General features: G+C 39.4%; 1 protein-coding gene across 3 annotated transcripts in view; it reads left to right on the forward strand.

Moving 5' to 3' along the window:
* Positions 1–17521: 17521 nt before the first annotated feature.
* SH3D19 (SH3 domain containing 19) overlaps positions 17522–25358 on the forward strand; it is a 46895-nt gene continuing 39058 nt past the window's right edge. For 2 of the 3 annotated variants that reach the window (XM_050896723.1, XM_050896724.1), the window contains exon 1: positions 17522–17596. In XM_050896723.1, the coding sequence (XP_050752680.1) occupies positions 17595–17596 (2 nt within the window). In that variant the 5' untranslated portion in view covers positions 17522–17594. Of the gene's footprint in view, positions 17597–23940; positions 23957–24887; positions 24931–25358 lie in introns of those variants that run through there. The other variant, XM_050896726.1, reaches the window with a different exon arrangement.

The following is a 25358-nucleotide window of genomic DNA, read 5'->3' on the forward strand; positions in this document are numbered from 1 at the left end:
ATGTTCCCTGAATCCAAATAATACTTGTTGCTATGTTAAATTTTTACCAAGAGACATTTAATTTCATGACCTAATATTAACCATCCTTCAATTGTTATATTTTAGACCGTATTAAAAATACGTCTGTACCGGCAACAGTGATCTGTAATTATCATTATTTCTTGATTTTTCTGTCAGGTCGCGCACTGTTGACTCTGATAGCTTCAGGTCATGCACTGCTGTAACACAGGTCAATTAGGTCAAAAGAAGTAGACCCTTTAGTCTTATGCCTCTACATGTTTTCAAACTGAAAATTATATGGTAGTAATAGAATAGAAGATTTCATGCATCCATATATTTGCAGTTGATCCCTGAACATGATTAAAGCTCGTAGAAGGGACTGGATTAATTTCATTATGCCTTTTTTTTTTTTTTCCCCCTTTGGGTTAAGGATTATGGATCAAAAAATCCTGAAACACAGTCTTGTAATGTGATTTAATTTATTGTATTTGCCTTGACCTTGGAGATGAGAGGATGAAGGTAGCTAAACACTGCAACAATTTATTGAAAGATTTGGTAGTGTATCAATCACTTGAAGTCAAGTAAGAGATTTTGATTTTTAAAATCTAGTTGTCTACTGTGAAAGCTTGCCCTCAAAATGGGGAGGGGGAAGAAAATAATTAGTTCATTTCTAGAAATAGATGCTAGGTTTTACTGGCATATAGTCTGCCTGCTGATTGTAATGTGCTAAAGTTCTTTTACAGCTGGTTGCCTTCACTTGACTGAACTAAATTGGTTTTTTTCTGTTTAAAATACATCAAGTCAACAATACAAATAGACACAACCCTTCTTTTGTTCCTTTATAAAGAAGTACTTGAAGTGGCTGCTCAAAGGGGCTACAGATCCCTTTAGTGAGGATCTGGTAAATCAAGCTATCATTTTTATGAATGGTATTTTGTATCTTTGGTTTTAGGGGTTTTTTTATGTAGCAGAATTCCATGAGCGAAAGCTTCTCTGCATTTCTATTTCCTCTGCTATATATTGTTGATCTTGTGAAGTTGTGTTTAATAACTATTGCAGTAATGGTCTGACTATATCTTAAGAATGCGTTTTCCCAGATCATCTGTGAAGCCTGAAAGACACCTTTTAGTTAAGATCTTAAGCCTTTAACAGAGCATGAAGGGAGTCTTAAGGCACAGGCCTGAGAACGTAGTGGAACTGTCCTCACTTTATAGTTAAACCAATGTGCTTTTACAAATCAATGGGCTTTTGAGGTCTTGAGAAAACAGACAGTAACAGGATTTTCTATGTTGTAACCATTACGGTCAGTCTGCGGTCAGGCATTTGATAATTCCAGCTTTGCATATCTGAAGGGGAATGAGAGTCCTTCCTTCTGCTGTAGAAATCTTGCTTGCTCCTAACCCCTGAAGCCTGGGGTTCTGGTTTGAAGCCTCTCACAAGTTGCTGCTGACATTTGTGCACATAACAACTAGAGTTGTTTTGTCCTCAGGAGTAATTTCACTGCTAATTTTGTAGGCCACTTAACAGATTTTGTGTATTTTAGGTAAATTTAAAATCCAGGGTACTGTATTGGAATTGGGCATGGAAAAGAGTGGGAGGTGCTCTTGTAACCCTACCGAAGACCTCTACTCCTCTGTTGTGCCTTAGTCAAATGGGCAGCGTGGAGAGACTTCTCATGCTACTGCTGCTTCTGTACTGAGAAATCACAGAATGGTGGAAATGTTGGTAGGAAGGGACCTCTGCAGGTCTTGTAGTCAAACATCTTGCTCATAGTGGGAAGATGCTAACACTAGATCAGGCCAATGATGTCTTTTTCTAGCCAAGTCTCGAAAACCTCCCAGGAGAGAGAGATTGAGCCCATTTATTTTCAGCCCACTTACAGGCTGCTTGTCTGTCTCATACTAACTCAATTTCCAAATGATAATGCTGTGGGAGACAGTGTCAAAAGAACCAGTCTAAATCTAGTTCTTTAGTTCAAACAGTGGACTACTTAATATCCAGAAGGACCAGATTCATTCCCACAAGCATTCTAAAATACAGTTTTTCATTGCTGTTGTTCAAAAGTCTTGTATTGTCCACTGGCAATGTCTGCATTACCTTGTCAAGCAGCTGTTCCACACAGAAAAATTTCAGGCTTTTGCCCATCCAGCGAGTATTACAGGCTGTAATACAGATCGGAAATTTGAGACTTTGAACCTTGCTGACACTCCATCTGAAAGGGAAGGGTTGTGTGTAGAAGAATGAACAAATGTTGGGGGATGACGCTTGTTTTACTGTTACATTCTTTCTCCTTATATTTAGCTTTTATGATTTTTAAGGCTAGGGAGTAGCAGGTTACTCTTAGTCTAAGCATACTTTTAGGTTGTGAAAAGAGTAATGTCCTGCTTTTGTACACTCCCAGTAGGTCAGAAGTTGATGTAATAAAAAGTGTCTAGTCTCCTCCCCCAAACCCTTGGGGTGTAGTTTCATTATTGCCCTGAGCTGAGCTAAGCCTGCGCCACTCCAGAAGGAAGGATCTCATTCCCTCCTTTGGGCTGTTATCAGTGCTCATGTGGTTAGTTGGATCAGAAGGCTGATCTCTAGGGGAAAAAAATAGCTGTGTCTCCACTTTACAGATGAAGCAGATTCAGCAGAGGGGGGCAGAGTGATTTCTTGCAAATCGCACAATAAATCAGTGGCAGAGCTGGAAGCCCGGGCTCAGTGTTGTGACTTTGTTGTTGGTATCTAAAAAGTAGGATAATGTGGCTCCATTTTTTTTTGTTCTGAGAGCTAAATTTTGGGCTCGGTCACTCGGAGCATCGTGCAATCCCACTGGTTAAGTGTGGATTTAAACTGGTGAAACTTGAGATTGGAATCTGCTTATGTGTCTTTCTTTTGTTTATCATGTGTTTCTGGTCAGCAGCACGTGCTGTGCACGTCAGAGATGTTCCTCCCGGGAGTAGAATAAGCTGGAGCAATTTTGTGCAGCATATTTCTTTGACAGCTTCCTTGCCACAATAAATCATTATGTTTAATTTATTCTTTGCAATGTTAATTTTCCCTGCTCAGTTTATACTTATCTGTAAATGAGGAAAAAAATCACAGGTAGAACAGAGGAATAAATGGCAGATGGGTTCAGCTTAGTTTTTGGCAATTAGGTATTGTGTGGGTATCTAAAGTCTGTTGCTGCGGGTATTTGTTTTAATGCTGCCAATTCATCACTGTTGCGTTGGGGATTTTTGGCTATTCATCTCACAGATAGCGGTAAAGAGTTATTGTGAAGGGCGCATCCTAGCCAGCCTTCCAGATTCCTTATTCCTAAACAGAGAAGAGGGATTTGTTTTAATAAAAGAGCACTCTGTTCCTGGTTTCTGCAAAGGGAATTTTGAAGGACTGTTTGCCTTGGTGTCCTGAACAACTCCTTCTGTTGTCTGGGCTGCTCTCCAGTGCTTATGCTAATTCATAAAGGAAAATAATGCTGAGAATGAGACGGTTGTTGAAGCAATAAAGAGAAAAAGGTTCACCCTCCTTCTTCACTGAAAGAATTTCAGTGCTTCTTTGGGCATCTTGTGTACATGAGCAAGTTTTGCTGTCCCATCACCTTTTGGAGGAGAGTCCTGTAGAAGATACTGAGGACCATCCAGACACAAGGCCACTCTCCTTGTGCATTAGGAGAATTGTCTGGGGCATAAATAACCATGATAGACCTTAGTTCTAGAAACGGTGGTTTCAGGAAACACACAATTATACATCGCAGTTTTTTTAATCATGGAGCTTTCCTTTTAAAGGTAATTTTGAGAAGATTTCACTTTTTCCCTATGAAATGGCAATAATTCTCTTTAAAACAACCATATGGCTTTGTCTTTTAACTCTGCTCTGAGGTGGATGGAAGATGTGGGGAGAACTGGAATTCTCTGTTTATAAGTAACGTGTGATGGGCCAAATTAATCAGTCATGGTTATAATTCTGCTTCTTTATGATTATTCTTTTTTCTCCTCAAGACATTTCAATGAAAAATAGCACATGAAATTAATCTGGTGGATGGGAAAGAGGGCTGGAAGAGAATTCTTTCCAAAGGTATTTGTCATAGTCTCAAAGAAAACAGAGAAGGTGGAGGAGCTGCTGAGGGAAGCCTATGGGATATGTTTCAGGGCTGAGGAGGCAGACTCAGCAGGTTGTAAACTTCCAGCTCAATAGTAGTAGTTTGGTTCTCTCTGAAAGAATTTCATGTTGATATTTTAAGAGTGCTGGAGCCGATACTTGAGCTTTGGTTTATTTCCCTAGGGATTTGTGTAGGTTTGTGTCTAGGCTCAGGTCAGTATCTACATTTTCCTTCACCTCTGGAATTTGAGTGGGAGAGCTCACTTTGCAATTATATCGTGTTGGTTTCCATGGCCTCTTACTCTGATGTGTACAAGAGAGAGGAGATTGTTACTTCTTCCTTTTTTTTTGTTCTCTTTTTCTGTACTGCTCACCTACTTTGTCATTTCATTGTAAGTTATTCTTTGGTGTCTGCAGATCAGTCTAGTATAGGTAATCGGTTACCTTAAGTAGCATCTGATTTGGCAGGTTGAACATTGAAATGATTGATCAAGTACTCTTTCAAAGCATGTTACAGTTGCATCCTCACTACATCATGGTGGGAAAATATTCCTAGTGAGGCCTGTCACATTGATAGTTTCTTCCTTCTTACTATATTTCTGTCTAATGCTTGCTGTGCAGTTTGCACAGCTGTACTTAAGGCTCTGATCCTGTAGTTTGTGAGACATTGCATTTCTAATTTTGCTACAAAATTTCTCTTTTCAAAAGTGGTATTTTGCTCAGTGCAGGTATCACCATTTGAATATAGGCCATGTTTATGTGCAAGATTTGTCCAAGTTTTGGCCATCTGTGACAAGCCACAGGCTCAACTGAGCTAGCACTAGTCCTTAGTGTAGACAAGGATGAGATGCTTTTGCATCTGTTTCCAGCTACTTCAGCTTCAGGAAGAGAACTAAGATTCAGTGATACAAAGGCCGTGTTGCCTGTTCCCTTGGAGGCTACAACTAAGGCAGGTCACGGGCAGGTCCCTTGCTACAGAGGCTTGAAATTAGACCACACAACCCTAAATGTGGAAAGTATTCATGTAAGTATGGTCTTTATAAGTATGCATAGCCTCATCTTAATCTTGGGAGAGTTGTTATGAGAGGTTTGTCATCTGTTCTGGGTATGGTGGACATTCCCAGCTCCTGAGGCTTGAGGCAAAGGTTGACTTCTAATTAAAGAGAAGGTCCAAATCTAATCATAGTGTTCCAACCACAAACAATGATTACTTTGTTAAAACTCTCTTTTGATCTACAGCGTAATATGTAGTTCAAGCAAAAGAAGTACATCAGTGATCTCATGTTATATTAAGCAATATTTTTGCTTGGAATAAATGCTTGGTGGAAAGAAATAGCTTTGGTTTTACTACTATAATTCTTGTATTCCATGTTGTCTGGACTTCTGCTTCCCCATCCCCTCACATACCAGCATCTAGTATTAATACAGTATTAGTTCCAACAATCCTGATATCATTTTCTGATTGGACCAGTTCAGGAAGTTTTCTTCCTCTCCCAAGAACGCAGTTTCTTTTGGGCAACTGCTTTTAAGCCCATTGTGTTGTTTTATTACCTTGTTTCCACTGCCCCTTCTAAAATACTAGGTCCAAGAATAGCTGAAAGCATGTAGTGCTCCTGACAGGTGAAGGCTGGACAGCTAGGAAGGAAGAGGACACTATCATGGGACAAGCACAGTAATGACAGCTGCAGGAGAGGCTTTCTCCCCACACCTTACTGGTGTATAGGACAGAAGATTGTTTGCATTACTGCCCAATCTATCTTCTTCCTTCTGAGGCTGTTGACAAGGAAATGTGTTCTGTTAAATGAACATTTTACAGTGTGAACAGACTACCAATGCTTTCTGTTAATAACAGCATTTATTTTTTTCCATCTAGGACAGATCTGAAATGATGACACAGTTCCCTTATTTCCTTTAATTACTATTCCCATACTGTCTTTTGTATGTTTTTTAAATGATGTCTTTTAGTATTTGAATTGACAAAATGTGCTTCTTAGCACGGTAACTGCCTTGCTTCAGGTGCTAAACAGGTATTTTGCTTAGTGTCATACAGATGCATTTGAATGGCAATATAAAACAAAATCACTAACGTTCTTGGAGGGCATAACATAGAAATTGCCGAGATTATTTTCACATTAAAAAAAAAAGAATCAGAATTTTCAAATGTCTTTAAAAAGTAAACAACCCAAGATTTGTCCTTTTATCTTAAGATTTATCTTAAGCAACTGGAAAAAGTGGCAAAGCTTTCAGACAGGTGACCTCCTTCCATCCTGAAAGACAACAAAGGGTGTAAAAATGGCCTTTGTTGAGCAGACCAAAAGTCCACCTATTCCAGTATTCTTATTCTGTCTTTGCTTATGTGTGAAGTAGAAGCCTTAGGACGAAGATAAGGAAAAACAAGCGTGCATTGGGAAGTATCCATGCCTTCTGTCAGCATCCAGATTTGTGTGGCTCAGGGCCTCTGAGAGAGGTGATGCTTTGTATTTAATAGCCCTCAATGGGTTTTCTTTAGCTTTTTTTTTAATTCACATACACTTTTAGCACCCACAGTGTTTTGTGGCAAGCAATGCCACAGCTTAACTTCATGTTGCATGCTGAAAAGTCTCTTTGACTCTTTCGAACTTGGTGTCTGCTAGTTTTGTATAATACTTTCTATGTCCTGTAGTGTAAGAGACTGAGCTGTCATTCCCTATAGCTTTGCTCCTTCTTGAGAAAGTTAAAATGCCATTGTTCTGGGTTTAAATAGATCATGTTAATCAATTAGGAAGTCTTAAGGAAAAGGTCACTATTACTTTTGGAGGCCCAGAGGCATGTTAGCAAGGGGAGAGGGAGATAAGGTTGTTGGCTGACATGGGAAAAAGGATGGGAACAATTTACTGCCTTTGGAGTTAAGGGCATCACTGAGAGCACAGGTCAGAGAAATTACCTGTTATGTTGCCTGAATCCAGAGCCTTTAAGCTGCAGTGGAGATTTAAAAAAAAAAAAAAAAAAAATATTTTCTAAGCCTGTCTTTTTAAAGATTTGGGATCAAGGGTCAGCGGTCAGAGATGAAGTGGTTGTTACGAGAGAAGGGTAACCCCACTGGTCCCTGGTTTTTCTGTTCTTGCAGTCACCTGAGTAAGCTGAACCTGATACTTTGTGGCTCTTTAATTTCCTCTGCCTAATTTACCTGATGGCATATGGTGCATTGATTGAAGTGCATGGAGGAGCATGTGAAAGAACTATGTGTTTAGGGGATTCTTACAGGCTAGGGAGGGGCATTGATTTCCATGGATGTGAAATGTTTTTGCAAAGTATTTCTTATGACTGTTACTCCGGAAAGGTCCGGTTCAATCTGTTCTACAAGGTGTTTGTTTCTGACGCTAAATTTAGTTGAGTGGCTAAAGGTGATGATAGTGATTATTTCTTCCAAGCTATAACCATCCATTAGAGGCTGCAGTATTTACTGATTTGCCATATAATTTGAGGTCCATGATGTTGTAAGACAGCCAGGCTATATGATTGAGGGTGGAGGAAGTTCCTCTTGTCTCATGATACATTTGCGTGGTGACTTGCTCAAAGATGAGATCTCTTTCACTGGAGAAGTGTCCCCATCGGTTAAAGGCCTTCTCTCGGTTGTTGAGGTAGGTATTTTGAGTGCTTTTACAGCAAATTCAGTGCTGTGTCTGCCTATCAGGGGTTTGCAGTGTGTTTGAGGTAGATGCAGGTTTTGTAGGTGTAGGTGTGATTTTAAAAATCTGTTTGGCTCTGATGGTTGATGCTTCTATTTCACCCTTGGAAAAGAATTTGGGTATGTAAAAACTAGGCCGTCTTTCCCCAACTTGGGCTAACAAAGATATTACCTTTACCTATACACTATACCTTACCTACATCCTTGTAGACTCAGAATTACAAGACTTGAAAAATAACCTTTGATGCGTATCTTTTGGGAATGGTTGACCTTAATCTCAGAGTTGCTGAACCTTTGTGAATGAATGAAAAGGACTGCAGTTTAAGGTCATATTTAAACTTGGAGGTAAACATTGTAGACCTACAGATGTATGAATGTATGGTTTGTTGTTATGTAGTGCAAGTTTCTGACAAATCATTTTCTGTATTTTGTAACCAAAAGCTCTGTCAATATCTGTGGTATAGAAGAAAAGGAAGCATTTCAGTGTTTTTGGAGGAAGGGCAAAGGAAGAGTGTATAGGCAAACATGCCGTTTCACTGACTGAGCTGCACACAGGGCACTTTCTGGAAAGACAGGTCTGGTGAAGGGTGTGGTTATGAGATTTTATTTTACAATTTCTGTGCACTGTGCATTCTGTAAGGGCCACTGTTACAAGTTCATGGACCTCATATACTGTAGGGTGTAACTGGGTGAGTCAGCAGTCCATTGGAACAAGATGTGATCACGCATGAAGATGGTTTTTGTTTTGTGAGGCTTTAACATGGCAGGGTTGAAAATGAGTGCTTCTGCTGCTTTTTAGATGATTTATTTTATTTATAAATATAAATGGCCAGTTTGAAGCCAGTATGTCTCTTTATACAGATGACCTTGTAATATTCTTACACACATTTTTTGGCTGCTGGTTTACATTTACAGTGTAGAAGGGTTTTTGGTTTTTGTTTCTTGTTTTTAAGTGCTGAGTTAAGACTTCACTATATTTGATGCATATGTATTAATACATCTGTCTTATAGACTGTCCCTTCACAACAAATGTCTTTGCTCTCAACATACATCTACAATTAAAACAATGAGGAAATTCCTTTTGTTTCCTCACTCAGCTAAAGCTTAAATTCCAGCACATTTCACGCCGGCCTACAAAGAAGTTGAATTAGGCTAAGTGAGCGTGGAAATCCTAAGGGATGGGACTTGTCAAAGACCTCAGCATTGGCCATTGTCTTACTTTGAAATTCTCAAAGGTGCTCAGCTGATTTTTTGGCACTAAGGTCACACCAGCATTGAACACTTCTCCTAATCGCACTTCTGTGGCTTAGGTTGAACTTTACATTTTGGATGCTTCTCGAATGCCTGGCTTTTGTATTACAGAGCTAGAATTGTGTGCTGTCAATCTCTGACTAGGCAGGATCCAGATACTATCTTAACTGCTGAGTGTAGAAGCTATTTGGTACTGTCCCTTGGAAGCGAGGCTCAATTATCCATCTGCTGGAGGCCTTAAGATGCCTCAAGATTCCCCAGGAACTCCTTCCTAATACATACACTAGTTTCCTCCTCAAAGGATGCACAATAGTTGAAGCAAATGGGCCTATATTTTACAGATTGTTTCTACACAGGAAACAAACAGATCTAGGCAAAATAAGAAACACCTATACCTTGTTCCCTCGGTTTGATTACTGCTCTGAAGTCTTTGAAGTCTGTATGCTTGCAAGCACCCAAGCATTCTTCTCTGGATTCCTCATCTCCAGCTCATGCATCCTCTGGGTCCTGCTGAGTTCTCACCCTTGCAGTTAACACCCTTTAGTTCCTGCTTGTTCCTCTCTGGAGCCATGCTTTGTTGTGTTTCTATTCCTAAGCTTCTCAGCCTCTATGTTTTCAAAAGGCCAACCAAAATACACCCATCTTTTCATTACTTTGGGTGATTTCCCCCTCCATCCCCTATTCTTTTATCTTCGCTGATCTGCAGGTAACTGGTTTAGTAGGGATTTAAGATAACACCTTGCTTTACAACAGTGAGTATCTGTTTTGTTAGTAATCATTATTAATGCTTCTAGTCATATGAGGACATTCACATACCACTTTCCCCCTTTACAAAACTTTAAAGATAACCTTAACACTATACTTTTATGTTCTGTGAAGTACACAGACTATTTGAAGAAAATCTAATATTAATACTTTATAATAGTTAAAGCCCTGTAAAGATATCTTGAATCCTGTGGATCCAGATCTACAGGTTTTCTTTATGCCTTTGTCCTGCTCATCCTTCATGATTAAACCAGGTTTTATTCATCTGTGATGTCAATTACAAAGGTTCTGGAGCTCATTCAGCCACCAGATTGTATTTGATGTACAGAGATGTATGAAGCAAGCAGAATGTCCTGTCACTGGCTAGAGAGGACTTTGATTTACTGACTGAAATGCTACTGCAAATAATTGAACCAAGGAACCATTCTTCAGAAACAAGCTTCGTTTCTGTTGTTAACTGTAGAAGTAGGCCACTGTCATCTTTCCCCATTTGCAAATGCAGAAACTATGTAGACTTTAATGGTAAAGAATTTCCATCAGAAGAAGCTGCAGTTTACAGCTAAGTTGTTTTATCTGAAAGAGCTGGTTCTTCCCTTCAGTTTTTTATCCCTTACTTTTGTGTCTGAATATACTGCTGGCTGGGCCCAAATATCCTGTCACTATGACTATGACAATTCAGTGATACTTGCATTTACGTTTACAGTGCTACATTGCTATTATGCTATTATTAAAATTTTAGGTGCTTTCTACTGCTAGAAATATTTACTACCAAGGTTAAATTGTCACTAAAGCATAAATACTGTTTATTAATTTTAATCAAAACATACTAGCAGGCTTATCACAACAGTGAGTAAAAATACGTTGATAGATGGTATAGAGGAGAATCTTAGCTGTTACAGGAGGGCCAAACTCTTCAATAAGCAGAGTCCTCTGTTCTTGTAACGCACATTTTATTGGGAGCTGAAATCAGTCAATATACAATGAAGACTGAGAATAATTTGAATCGTGCTCTGAGGATTTGCCTTTCTGGAATGGGCGTGTTCATACAGCCATCTTCAGGGGCAAGGTGCAGTTCAGCTCAGGTTGTTGTCTGAAAGAAAATGCTAGGGGAAATCTAGCTAGCATGTCTGTAGGTCTGGATCAGGAAAGAGTTCATTTAGGGTGCACATGAGCTGAGTGACTTAGATTCACAAAAAATTTGGGAGGTATTTCAGCTTCAGGATCGAAGCTGGACATATTAAGTGTGGAAGCTGTTGCAACCTCATGACTTCTAGTTTGCTGTGAGAATCGGAGTGTGAAATGTTATCATCTACTGCCATTATCTGCTTTGACTTCCTGCCTATGTTCCACCTTAAAATTGAAGGTTCGGTTGCTAAAATATGATCCCCAAGTATGACAGTGACAAGCACATGAATATGTAATAAGTGGTTGAAGAAACAGCTAGAGAGCAATTCCTGAAAGGATTTCCCTATGCTGATCAATGTGAGCTGCTTTAATTAGCTGAGCAGCTGGATTTTAGCTGCTTCTTAACTACATCCTCGCTTGTCCAGACAGTGGGAAGTCACAGTTGCGGTATTCATTAAGTAATGCAGAAGCAGACATCCCCAGCATAGTAATGAGGATTGAATTTTCACCGGACTTAATTACTGGTTCATGATTACTTGCTTTTGGGGCTGGACCCAAGAGAGAAGTAAAGTTGTACCAGGGTGAGCCTGATTTCCTAGATGACCAGATCTGTACTATTGAGCATGTGATTTCCTAGGTGACTGGATCTTTATTAGCCTCCTGTACCCACAGGGCCATGACAATACCCCATGATTTAGCAGAGAACGTGAGAGTGCATCTTCATTTTACAGAGGCCACTGTGGTGCCAGGCTGCTGCCAGCTGCTTTTTTCTGGTGCTTGTCTGATCTCCCAGTGAGCCAATCTGGATGACCAGCACTAACAGGAAAAAAAACAAAGAGTGGATCAACTGATACTGAAGGGTGAGAAGAACAGCTGACTCAAGACATAGCTAGCATTTGGTGATTTGCTGTCAGATTAGCTGCAGAGTCATGGACTTAAGGTTTGGTTTTGTGAGTAGAGGCTGAGCTGCTTACCCCAAGGACTGCCGCTGGCCTCCTCAGCTGTCTGCTCCCACCACTTCTCCAGTGTCACCCTGGTGCTCATGTGGCTTCTGCAGCCAGCTGGAGCAGTCGGCCTGTCTGGCTGAAAACTAATCAGTGTGTTTGGGATGGGATTGTTTGTTGTTAGCAAAATCACGTGGCTGATCCAGCAGACTTGTGACCATGTCAGCACCAACACAACAGATCTGGTGGAAATGGTGAGTGTGGGGAAGGTTGGGACTACTGGCTGCGCAGTCTCCGCTTCTCTTACACTAATGGGGAAACTGCACCTGGAGTCTGTGTGTCATGTAATCTAATTTACATTTATCAGTTGGAGGACTGGGCGTCCTCTGCAGTGGAGGCATTGAAGAGGCTGATCACTGTGGATACATTTTCAGTGTAGATTCACTTAATCTACAGGGTTAATACAGTTCTGTCTACTGCATCCACATCATGAAGATGGGATAGCTGTGACTCTTCTATCCTAACTTTGGGAGCTTTTTGGTCAAACTAATAGGTCTGTCTTTGGCCTGCTATCAGGGTGGTGGTAAATCTGATCTTTTGCACCACCTTTAATTTAACTATAAAATTACTAACATCTTTCTGTGACTCAGTCTGCAGTGAAATCATTTAGGTGGCATTTTAGACATTTTGTGTTTGGAATAATGTCTTCTAATAAGCTTTAAAAATGTTACACTGTAGTACACTGGGTGTTATAAAGATGGCATGATTTCTAAAGTAACTGAGGGGAATATATGATGCCTTTTATTAAACCTTATTATTTGCCTCACAGTAATTTCAACATCAGCTATTTAAAAATTCTTGGCTCACATTCCAAGAAGTCACAAGATATTAAAAATAGCAACATTTTAACTTTTTTTACTCTGTGTGTGTGTGTGTGTGTGTGTGTAAGACAGGGTCAATAACCATCACAATTAAAAATATGTTAAAAAGCTTTTACACAGGTGTGTGAACCTAAGGACTGATACTTTAAGAAAAGCTGCGTATAACATGATGTGAAGGATAAATTTTGAGACTTTGCAGCAGATGCTTCAGTATATTCATTTTTTAGAACAAGTGATCATTCTTTTTCATTCTTCCTCCCCCGCCCCCACCAGGCTTTTGTGTATGTCTAGAGTGATGTATGAAAGAAGTGCAATCAGTTTTCCTGTAGAATATTCATTGTTATGTCAGTTTAGATAAAGAAACCAAACGTCCTGGTTCTGATAAAGGGAGCAGGTGTTGTGGAGGATTGCTCGATTCCTGCTGAGAATCCCATGCAAACCAATAGGAGACTGGTGGAAGTGGATGAAGGAGAGATGCTGAGACAGGACCACAGCTTGGGATGTCTTTTGTATCCCAAGCAGTACCATAACCCATAGGGCAGAAGACTGTAGATAGCCTGGGGAGACCCCCCTAAATGGCTACGGGTATGCTCACAGGCAGGAGGGAGCAGTCACAAGCCAGTACTGCCTGTGCTCTCCAGAGGCAGGTAAAGCCCAGCACTGCTCTGCCTGTTTACGCTCAGCAGCAGAGCTGACTCACCATCAGCCGGCTGGTGGGAACATGTCCGTGAGGTGCCCTCAGCTGGGCTGGAGCCACCGCTGCTCCTGAAACAGCTAAAAGACATGTGGGTGAAAAGGCAGCCCAGAACCTTCTGGCCTCTTTGCTCAGGTAACGTGTGACTTGAATGCTGTCCTGCTCTGGGCACACACAAATCCCTGCCTGCTCGCTCGGAGATGCCTGTGTGATTTGAGCTTTATACCACTTGAACAGCACCTCCCCTCCGCTGCTGTGTGGGGACTGTTCAGGTGAGTGATACTCACATGGTCGCTGTGCTGGGTCAGGAGTCACCCCGCAGGAGCGGGCCTTTGAGAAATACTGTAGCTACACTGAAGTTGCGTTTGAAGAGAGACACTGCTCAGTGCAAGTAAAAGTGTCAGAGCAGAGCTCCTAATGAGGGAGAGACCATGGTTTATACACAGTAAGTGCACTTACTCCGCTAAACAGTTTACAGCCCTTTGCCCAGTCTAGTTTGTGGCAATTTTATTTCCCCAATACACAGACCTAAAATATGCTTTTGAAGCGTTTTCCTCAAGTGTTTATATTTAGAAAACCTGTCCTTGAAACCCAGAATAAAGCCTGCCAGGAAGAGTGAGTAGGTGTTTAACAACTTCAAACACACCACTCCAGGTTCTTTATCTTTCAGAAATGGTGACCCTGGACCCTTTTCATATTACTGCCAACTTAAAGTACCCAACTGCTTTCAGCATAGCAGGTACAGCAGCTTACAGATCCCCTCTGAACCTATTGAGTGGGTTTGTTTGGGTGCACAGAGGGCCTGGCAGAGGTGGGTTAGTTCCCCCTTTTGAGGGGCTGGCAGGTGAAGCTCAATGAAGCTGCTGCCTTAGCTGGAAAGGAAACAAAGTTTGTGCTTTAAATTAACAGTGAGCAAGGTCTAGGATAAATGTGCAGATGTCAGAGGAGTTGCACTGGTTGTCCGCTCCTACATGCTAAATCATGTGCGGGATGGATGAATAGTTTGCGTCTTTACTTATTCCATAGTAGGTATGGCTGGGGTGGTGTTGGAGCTAATGTTTATCAGAGTCTTTAATACTCTGAAACTTCCTGCTGTCTGCACTGTTTTCTTCCAGCACTATGAGTTTGGACTTTGCCTATGTACCTCGCAGGGCGACACAGGAGGTGCTGTCCCCCACCCCCAGGGGCTAGTTATTGTCACGCTGTCCCCTCAGGTGTTCCGATATAACTGTCGGGGGAGTCACACTGGGACCAGGATCAGAGGTCCCACGTGGATTAAACTTCTTCCCTCTTTGTTTTTCCTTGACATGTGTGTTTGTGGGGATTTTGTGTGTGCTCTGGTTCATTGCTGTGCCTTATGGACAGGAGGAGGAGGTGGGAAAGAGGCAGGGACTCCATACAGTAGAGTAATTGCTGCAGCTCCTACCTCATCAAATAGGAGAATTAAATTCGATTTGGTTATGCTAATTATTTGGACGCTTGAGAGAAAAAGTGTCATTAACTGTGGAGCAGAGGAGGATATTAGTAACGTTATCACTTCTCTCTTTGCAAGACAGGACAAGAGACCAGAAATTGTTGCCTGTGGAACAGGGAGGGGTTAGCTCGGCAGGGGTTAGCTTGGCATAAGGTATGGGTAAAATCACCAGCTGCCCCAAGAACAGCCTCTTATTTAAATTTCTGGGGTTTAGTGTATAACAAAGTTATGGGATTTGCAGTTCCTTTAGAGGTCTTCATGGAGGGGGGGGAATAATAAAAAGAAATTTCTACATCCATTCCCATTTCCATGGTTTTAAAGGGTTTAAATAATTGTAAGCTAAATGTGAATCAAACTCTCCTGGGGGTAGGAAATGTAGTGCTTTGCCAAAAGGTTGTTGATGGGTGACCTGTTAATGGAAAGTGGAAAAGAAAAACTATCTGCTAACAGCTTGTTTTGCCTGTGAGCTCATAAATTTTCTAACAGAACCATGTTATCGTGGGTTCTAAATTACACGGATAGTTGCATACTTGAACTGCCTTGCTCTTGATATATCCGTACTTCAACTTCACTAGGTTGGTTTCGTGAAAGGTTTTGCTTCTTTGTTCTTTGCATTTTGATTTTAAAATTGTTTTCTATACCCTTTTGGTCCTCATGTTGCATGGAAACCTTGAGCTTTTGCCTATGTGATGACTCCTATGATTTCTAGCCAAAAATACCTGCTCATATCTGAAAGTGCTCATCAGATTCTGAGGCAAATTGCAATGGGTCAAAGGGCTCTTGCCAGTGGAAGAAAGAACTTAACTTGTTCCTTTTGGTTCTTATTGATACTTGAATATGCATACTTTATAGATTTCCTAATTTCCTGCTATAAAACTTAAGCAAATCTTGAATTCTGAGTATAGAAAGTTTTTGCTACTCCAGAAGATTTCAGATTCATGTTACCAGACTTCAGTCTCCTTCCTGTCTGATACTAAATATGATTAAAATAAAACCCTAAAGATTGTAGTTATTCACAACAATGAAAGCAGAAGAATAAAGCTTCAAAAATGAACATCCAAAAGAAAGAGACTTGAGTTACAAGGAATTAAAAAAGGAGTCTGGGGTACATCTGTGAAGAACGTACAACTAAAAGTCTTTCTTAACGATAAGGCTGTATTATGATGGGACATTTTGAAGGAAAATTAGAATCCTTTTCTGTTGAGAATGCAGTGAAATATGACTGATAGAAATGTTTTCTAACGCAGCTTTGCTAGCTGTGTGGATAGGGGCCAAGCCACATTTGAACTGTTTCTGAAACCAGACAAATAGGCATTGTTTATCCTAGACGAGCCAAACTATTTCAGAAAACAGTTCGGTCAGAGCAACATGCATTTCTGGTCTTAATTAGTTTTCAGAATGGCTGTAGAGGGAGGACATTTTTCATCCACGTCCTTTTTGTCTGTCTCTTTCTTCTCTCCTCTAAATCCCCCTATTCTTCATCCCACTGGAGTAATTGCAGCCATCAGCAATTGCAGTGGAAGTGCATGTGGAGCTAAACTGAGCCCTGACAGAGTTGGTGAGCTGCATGCCTGCTGCAGGCAGAGTGAGAGCAGTGTTAAAATGCTAATGCCCTCCCTGTACTAACATTCCTGCTGTTATACCACTGATGAAGGCTGTGGTGGAAGGTTTCCGGAAAAGACTTGATTAGTATACCTTTCTGTGGTAATTAAGATATTGTATTAATTTGAACCAGATATAGTGTATTTATTTTCAGCCTTTAAAAAGACTATTCAGCACTTCCAGAGGCTTCTCACCAACAAGTATTCTTTACCTGTTGTGTTTAAAAAAAAAAAAAAAAAAAAAAAAAAAAAAAAAAAAAAAAAAGAGCAAAAAGGTCCATTTCTGAAGTAGTTGTGTGTTGGGTTTTTTTTAATCTCCTCTGTAGCTTTGCACAAGTGGCAGGTTATTAATACCATGTTCTTCAAGTTAGCAATACTTTCTGGAAATGATAATCCCAAGTTAGTTTTAATTTGTACCTGCAAAATTAGTAAGGAGTGCTATATCTGTTTAAATAAGACATTCAGAAGAGAGGCATCAGAAACCTTAGTCTTACTAAGAAAACAGATGAGTTGGCAAAAGGAAACATTTTTCTGGCTTTGTGTATCAAGAAATTTTTGGTCATGTTGTCTTCCTGTCTAACCCCACCCACAAAGTTATTACTGAAAAATGCAATCTCAACTGAAAGGGAAGATAAGTTGTTAAGTAGTTGTTAAAAATATTTAGCAAAGGGTTTATAGGTTTTTACTCAGCTGTGTAAGTTTTATTTACACGAATGTTAAGTCATTAAATGCTTATAATCTGAGAATATGCACACCCACATGGGCTCTTCTCCCGTCAAATGAGACAGAATGTGAACTTCAACACAGAATTGAGAGAAAAAATGGTTTTAATAATTGGCTTTCTGTCTTTGCAGAGTCTTGCAGTTAAGCTGTAACCTGGTTTTCATTAGAAGGGGTTGGATATGGTTGTATAATCCAGGAGTTTTGGACAAGTTTCTGTAAGATAACAACCTAGGGGAAAAATGCACTTGGCAAACCCTTTACAATATATGGGGAATTTCTGCATGATGTTACTTAGTTGTTTTCTCTTGGAGACATTAACTACATTGTAATAATTTTTTTTCTTCATTAAGCCAAGGACCCTTGTCATCCATAAGAGCAGCAATCAAGAGATGTAAGTCTACTTTTTCTATTTTTTGAGAACCATAATATTGTAAGATTGCTACATCTTTGCTTTCAGTAACTGGTTAACTTTATATGTGAAAACAAAGTAGCTAGCAGGCTTTTGGGGGGCTGTAATTTCTTTCTCACTCTTTTTCTTTTTTGCTTCACGTTAGACCATCTTTTTGCTTTGCTGACGGGCTGTTCCTTCTTGCCGGTTACTAACATTTTCTTATTTATGCACTAATGCATTTGTGCACAGATGTGATCCGTCTCTGAAGAACTTGGGTTACACATGCCCAGTTTTTAGTTCACTTGACAAAACAGAAGATTGTTCTGTTTTAGTAGAAATCTGCAGCAACTGCTCATTTACTATACTGGAGGCAGGATTAGACTCATGCACCGGGCTCATTTTGGAAAACAAAAATTTGTTTATAAATCTTGAATCAAAGTCCAAACTCTTTTTCCTTGATTTCATCGTTTAACTCCTCTTTCCCTTTCCCTGCTCGTGATATTTCCAGGCAATTTCTTTAGCTGCATCTTCCAAAGTATTTTATGCTGTTTCTTTCTTCAGCTTTTCATTTTTATTTCCTTTCTGTCCATGATTTCAATTTTATATTAATGAAACAACCCTCAGGATTCTGCTATGGGGAAAAATAAATTAGTGTATGTACTACTGACTTGTTTTTCCTGGACCTATTAGTCAGGGGCTGATTAGTATGGATTAGGTTGGAGGTAGTCAAAGGGGATCATGAAAGCTTTATTCAGAGCAAGTCTACATGATGCTGTAGTTAAAATGCAGCACTTTATCTGTGCTGTTGCTGCCATAGATAGGAAACTGGAAAACAGAGAGCACCAGATCACAGAGGGCCTTTTGTGGTGGAGTCAGAAATTGATTCAGACTGCCTAAGCCGCAGTACCTCATCTAACTGAGAAACCGTCTAAAAGATCATTGAGCAATTGATCTCTATGTTTTTGAAAATATAGTAGCAAGTGATACTTTGTTTTGAGGCACAATCAAGTAAAAAAAAAAAAAATCTAGTCAAGAAGCCCTGGCTCATATGTAATAACATTACACTTATTAATATGTAAATAACTATGATGAAATATAAGTACAATGTGAATTATTCAGATGATAAGCTAGGAAAAAATCTCCATGCACGTATCAAGGCATTGTATATGAAACCATAGTTCTTTGTATGGCAGTAACCATACCTGTGGATAGACCTAAACTAAAAGCGGACCCTGAATAGTTCCTAACTCCCCTTGCCATTAATCTGGAAAAAGTATGGTATCCTCTGGAAAAGCCTATTTCCCTAACAGAGTTAGAAATCTATCTTTATTTCTTAATCACAGCTTCTCTGGGCTGTTTATCTCTAATTTTCAAGAAACATGATAGGTATGTGCAGGGTTTCAACTTTCCAACCTGTGGACAACGCTTTATATGACTTTGTATCAGTAAGTCTCTCCCTGTCTTGTGGTGAAAGAGGAAGAGGGTTTATTTTCCTTTCAGCCACCCTGACTACAACTCTGGATAGAAGGACGGTGTCATTTTGTTTCCATTGTTTGACAGCTCAGTAGAATTCAGAAAAGTGAGCCCAAACATGCTTGAAGAAAGCAAGCGTGTGAACATGAGATGTGCTCGGGAATAATTTTTTAATCTCAACTCTTCAAGAGTTACCCCTGAATTTTTAATGATGGTCTCAGGCCAGGACACACCACTGAATCCAGCTCCCACTGAAATCAGTGAAACTATTTCCATTGACGCCAGTGCAGCAACATGCACAAGAATGCCAAAGAAAATAAAAAGAGGCAAGCCAAGTGCTGCAGTAGTGAGACAAATGGGAACGATGTTTTTGCTCGCTTCTCCACTCTTCCAGAATAGGGTGGCATTAAGGAGCAGGGCTACAGAAGCAAGTCTGCTGCCCTAAAACGTTGGAAGAACCTGCAAGCTTGTTCCATTCTCATTCTGTCCTAAGCAAATATGTGGCTGAATGAAGGATGTGTAACAGCTTGTATGCAGTCTGAGGCTGTGGCTTCCTATTTGGCAGTTTTGCAGCCATTTTTGGATGTGGGTTTTGTTTGTTTTTCATTTTTGTTTTGTTTTGCTTGGGGGCTTCCTAGGTTCTTTTGGCTCCCACTTTTTCCCAACCAGATCAATTCCGTGACCTCATTCTCTCCCCATCTGCACAAACATTTGGGCTGGCATAATGCAGGGAATCGTGCAGAGGCAGGAACACACAGCCCAAGGAAAGGTGTAGGAAGGAGTGAAGTGCTTTCATAAATCATTATTGTCAAATTTGAGTGAAACTACAGGCTTGCTCTAACAGTGTAGTTATGCAGATTTTATTCAGCAGCAATGCCAGCCTCTATGGTGCCCAGCAGTTTGATCAGCTGTGAAAAGGGTATTTGACCTCACTGGGGGTGGGAAGAGGAATCCCTGTCACCCCCTAGGTTATTTTTGATCAGTTCCCTCACTGAAGTTGCACAAAAGAACTGGAGCCGGGAAGCACAGGCAGGAAACAGACTGCTGTTGGGGGTGGCACGTTCCTTCCCCTGTGCTGCTGGTGGTCTGAGCCCAAGTTAACCTGAGCAGCTTCAGGGAGACAAAATGGACAAAAACGGTACAGAAAGTGCTTATTTTTTTATTTAACACTCTGAATTCACTTACTGTGGGGTCATATGAGTGCTAATGTTCGTTCAAGAGGGGACAAAAGTCCATGTTTGGAAGGGGAATTGGGCATCACCATCTCTTTGAGCTACAACAGAGTTGGGCTGATTTAATGCTTGAATGTCAGACAACCTAACATTTCCCTGAGGTGCCTGGAAACAGAACTAGAAGAAAAGGAGCAAGACCTCCCCCTTGTGCCAAGAAATAGTTCAGGAGAAAAGCTTCAACTCTTACTTCAGAGATGCATGAAAATTTCCAATTGGTTTGGACCTCCACTTCTACAGAAATAGTCTAATCGGATCTTGGATGAAATCAGACTTTTTTTTCTGGTTTTGGCTTGAGGATTACCTGATCCTTTTACTGTTCCGTGAAGAAGGGCCTCCGCAGCCTTGTAACACCTTTGGTATTGCAAAGACCGCAAGTGTGGCCTCTTGCATGGGACCATTCTGTCCCATTCTGTCCATTCTGGTGTACTACTTTGTAGGTAAGGGAGGGAGTGTTTGCCCCCTCTTGAGGCTCTCCTTGAGATACTGTAATGAATAATCTTTATTCCTAGGTAGCTATATCGTGAGAAGAATAACTTCTCAGTCTAATAGTCTACATATTTCATAGGATTGATGGTAGAAATGTCTAGCCTGGTGTTAGAAAAGCATTGAAAGAAGCTGTGTTTTTAAAAATTAACACATGTCCTCGTTGTAGAAAGTAATATTATGACTTTAAAACCTATTAGTAATAGTTAACATGAATTAACTGAAATAGTTAATTGGCAGGATCGTGTTTATTCGTAGCTGCTGGAAGGGACAATAGATAAAAATAATCAGAAAAATTTGGAGCTTGATTTCCCACAAGGCTTGGGCTATTTGAGGCTGTGGTTCCAATCTTTAATGCAAAATGAAACTTGCTTTTAAAACACTCTGCAATGACAAAACTGTTCAGTATTTCATATAGATTTGCTAATGGAAACATACAAATATTATTATGCAGTGTCTATATTGTGGAAGCGCTCAGTCTTCACAGCAGGGTGGCATCTCTGAGCAGATCCCTGAATGAACTTCATAGTTGCCTCTGTATTGCCTTAAAAGATTGCCTGAAAGACTGTACATTCTAGCCCAGCTCTCTTCCAAAGACTCAAAAGTGCATGTCAGACTTCTGTTGTCACCAGCTTGTCTGTAGCATTGCAATTTATGGGTTTGTGGTGTAATGGTGGTTGTACTTATACAGGCATCTTGATCTCATAGCTTAAAATGTCCCCTGCACCATAATCTGTATGTGTTTCAAATACAAAATGACATATTAAGTGCACTTGAAAAGTAGGACCCAGAGAAGAAACAGTAGAGGAAAAACATCTGAAACATAAGTATACAGCACAAACTGAGTACCCTTTACCACTGCACATTCAAAAATAATTAGATAAAGCCCACTAAATAGTGCTTGTAAGAAATATGTACAAAAAATGAATCTATAAGTCACTGATCTGTCCTCTATTTACAGTATTACCATTAATCCTTTACTTGCTTAAATTTTACTATACTAGGTTAAACACATTTAGATGCCTCATTGACACTAATGGAAATAAATAGTGACAATGTTATGAGTTGATTTGACATTTTTTCCTTTCCCCTGAGACCAATAAAGTTATAAGACGAAAAAGTGTGGATTTTATGCACTGAGTTTTTCCTCTCCCACCCCTTCTTTAACTGCTTTGCTTACCTTTTACTTAAATACCACTAAGCATATGCTTCTGGAAATGTCAACAATTCTCACCCTGAGCATTTCTCAGTGTGGAAGTTGAGGAGCCAACTGTCTTCAGTTGTCAGTATGTAAACCAGCACTGAAATACATTTTCATTGACTCCCCTGATGGAAGAAAGGTTTTTTAAATCTTAAAGCTGTCATAATTTGAAATCTGGGGAAAAAATTAATAGCATGCTTTTTCAAGGCAATCCACAAAGGGAATGAAGAATAGACTTACAGGATCAAAAGACCACAAGGCCAGAAAAATGGCTGCAGGTTTTTTCTTTTGTTTTTAAATCAAGTGTGTGCTATATTTTAAAAATTCATGTCTTCTCTCATACACTTTTAAATTCATTTCTTTGAAATGGTAAAGGAATAACAGCTGTGCAAGTCTGGGGGCAAGGATTATTTAGAAGGTTTATATTTTCTTTTCCCTAGCGTTTGTGGAACTCCAAGGAATACGTGAGAGCAGAAGATGCAGTAGCTTTCATCTCTGCTCCTACTGTGGATTTAAGAGCTTCCAAAACAAAAGATGTTCTAAAAGTGTGGTTGTAACAAAAATGTGACAGCAAAAAGAGCGGAGCGGTTGATGGAAGGAGGGAAGAACTTTGTCAAGGTCCTTAAAAAATAAATGTTTATATTAAATGTTTATGTACATGGAAGTAGCTTGATTCCATAAATGCCTGGGAGATGGTTTTTTTTTTTTTTTTTCCAAACAGAATGAGCACATTCTGAAAACATATATGATGGCTTAGATATTAGCCCTTTTGAAGAGACAGGTTTATATCTACTAGTAAAGTTATTTTTATATAAATATTTTAAATGTGTTGTTTTCAAGTGAGTTTACTTATTTACTTGAAATTTGGAGTTTGATGGATTACATAGATGCCTCACTGGAGTTTTTTTGGCTATGTTAAGAAAAGAAAAAGGTCTTTCAGACTTTTTTTAGGTTTTTCTTATTTGTTTTAATAACTTTAATAAATAGAAGTACATTTGGAGTCTCACAGGAGAAAACAGCATGTAGAATTTATCTAGAAATGAAGAAAGAATGAAAGAATTTGACAGGTTCATCAATTCAGTTTTACATCCCTTATTAATTAGCTTTTATTTCTAATGCCCTTATCATTGTAATTCGGCTATACCCCAAGCAGTTGTATTGAATACATTTACCAAATGAACACTTTCTTCCATCCTTTTTGCAAAAGTAATCTTGGAATTGGTTGGTTTGGGTCAGTTTGGTTTTTTTTTTTTCTTTAATGTGTGTATTAGATCAATGCTGTGTTAAGATCTCTGAAGAAGAAAGTGAAGGTGAGGTGTAGGGGATTTTTATTTACTTATTTTAGCCAAACAATTTTTACAGAACTGGTTTAGGAGATGTGCAGTCATGCCCGAAACTTTGAGGTGTGCCTCTTATTAGGATCAACCTGCCTGCCCATACCTCTTTGGTAGGTGGGAGTATAAATTATGGGAACCCAGCTTCTTTGCATCTGTATCAGCTCCTCAGTGTAACCCATTATTTTTGGAAGGGAAAAAGCGCAGACCCAAATAAACCATGATTTTAAACTAAATAAAGCATTCAAAGAGATCTGACTTTCCTCTCCTCATTCCTACAGTGGCTTTTTGTTGAGCCATACAGTGGACATTTCCATATTCAGTTATATTCTTCATGGTTAATTTATTGCAAGGGAAACTTCTAAACAGCCATTGTTAAAATCAACATGAGACTAGAAATAAAATCTGCTTTTATTTTAGTTTTTAAAGACACTATATTGTGAATAGATGTTACAGTTATCCTCTTACAACACTGGCATGTGCACTATCCTTGCGTGACTAACCTGTTTGATCATGGTTTCTGGCACTCTGAAGCCTTGGTTTGTTCTCCTTCACCTCCTCTTCCTCTTCTGTAACCCCTTCTTTTTTTCCTCTAGCACTCATGAATAGTGCACATCAAAAATGCCCTATGGAAGAGGTATGTCTGACACAACACTCTGCAACTCTTGAATCAAATATGCTTTGCCGATTGCAGCTAATGATTCTGTGATGGCACAGGAACAGCATAATTGTTAGCTTTAGCACAATAAGACTCTACCACTTCCTAAATTGCACTTGCTATGCAAAAATTTGTCCCTGAGATAATTTCCTTTTCTCTCTAAAGAAATCAAAATGAAAATATAATGTGGCCATGTAAAAAATTATTTGAATATAAATATGGCAAAAATAGAAAAATGAAGAGGTCAGGATTCGCTTATTTTATGTCACTTAAAACACATGGTTTGGAAAAAAAAAAAAGAAATATTGCTGACTTTTAATCCACAAGTGAGTAAACTTTAGGAAATTTCTAGCTGGGAACGTTTAATTTTTTCTTTTTACATAAAGGGGGGTGAAATAGCTTCTTAGATTTTGTGCCTTAGTACTTTTCCCTTCTCTAAAACAAACAAAAAGAGACATTAAAAAAAGATTAAAGAACACATCTCAGAAATGAGCCATCAAAAGCAAAGCCAGACATGTTTAACACTTCTTTTTGTTTTATTCATGGATTGGTTTTTAAAAAAAAAAAAAAGTTTCAACTCTAGAGTCACCACAATGCAGAATGCAGGAATGTGTGGTGAGGAAGAAGAAGGGGGACAGGACCATCGCTCTTGGTGGTAACTTGGACATAGAGTGACTTAAACTGATTATGGAACTGCACCCTAAACCTTTTAAAAACTTCTCCTCATATTTAATACAATTTTTTTTTTTTAAACTTGGACATTCTTAAAATCTGGAATTTATGATCAGATACTGTATGTTCTCCATTTCATTCATAGTGGATTGGTAAGGGCTCTGCTATTATCCTCATCTTATTGCTGTGACAGTATATTTTAACCTCTTCAAAACTTTTGTTTCTTTTCTTTAAATAGCTTCTCGGACCTCTAGCCATAGCGAACAGCAGAGGGATAGAAGGTATGGTGCTGTTATTTATATTGCAGTTAGGTGTTACTGTAAAGCTTGTTAGATTGTGTCACAGTATTACTTTTTATGGCTTTCTCCTCTAGTTTATTTTTTTCCTTCTCTCTGTCCTTAGTCTGTTTAAAAGTAAATTAGTCTTGGAATAAAATAAAAATACTATGATTCTTAAGCACAGGGTAGGTTAAGAGTTTGAGGAGTTTTGTCATCAACTTTTGTATGTGTCCTCAAAAAAAGAATGCAACCAACCATCAAAACTCTGCAGAACTGTTTTACTTTCCTGACATCTATTTACAGGATCACTTCACAATGAAAATAAGCACACTTTCAGGCCTCCTTCCAGTTTCTCAAAGGGTATTGAGAAAGGAGGTCACCAACCTGGATAGCTGGTGAACTGAGTCTGCCATTATTTCAGGTGTGAAGGA

This window comes from Gymnogyps californianus, chromosome 4 (genome assembly GCF_018139145.2).
Source record: "Gymnogyps californianus isolate 813 chromosome 4, ASM1813914v2, whole genome shotgun sequence".
Taxonomy (NCBI): Eukaryota; Metazoa; Chordata; class Aves; order Accipitriformes; family Cathartidae; genus Gymnogyps; species Gymnogyps californianus.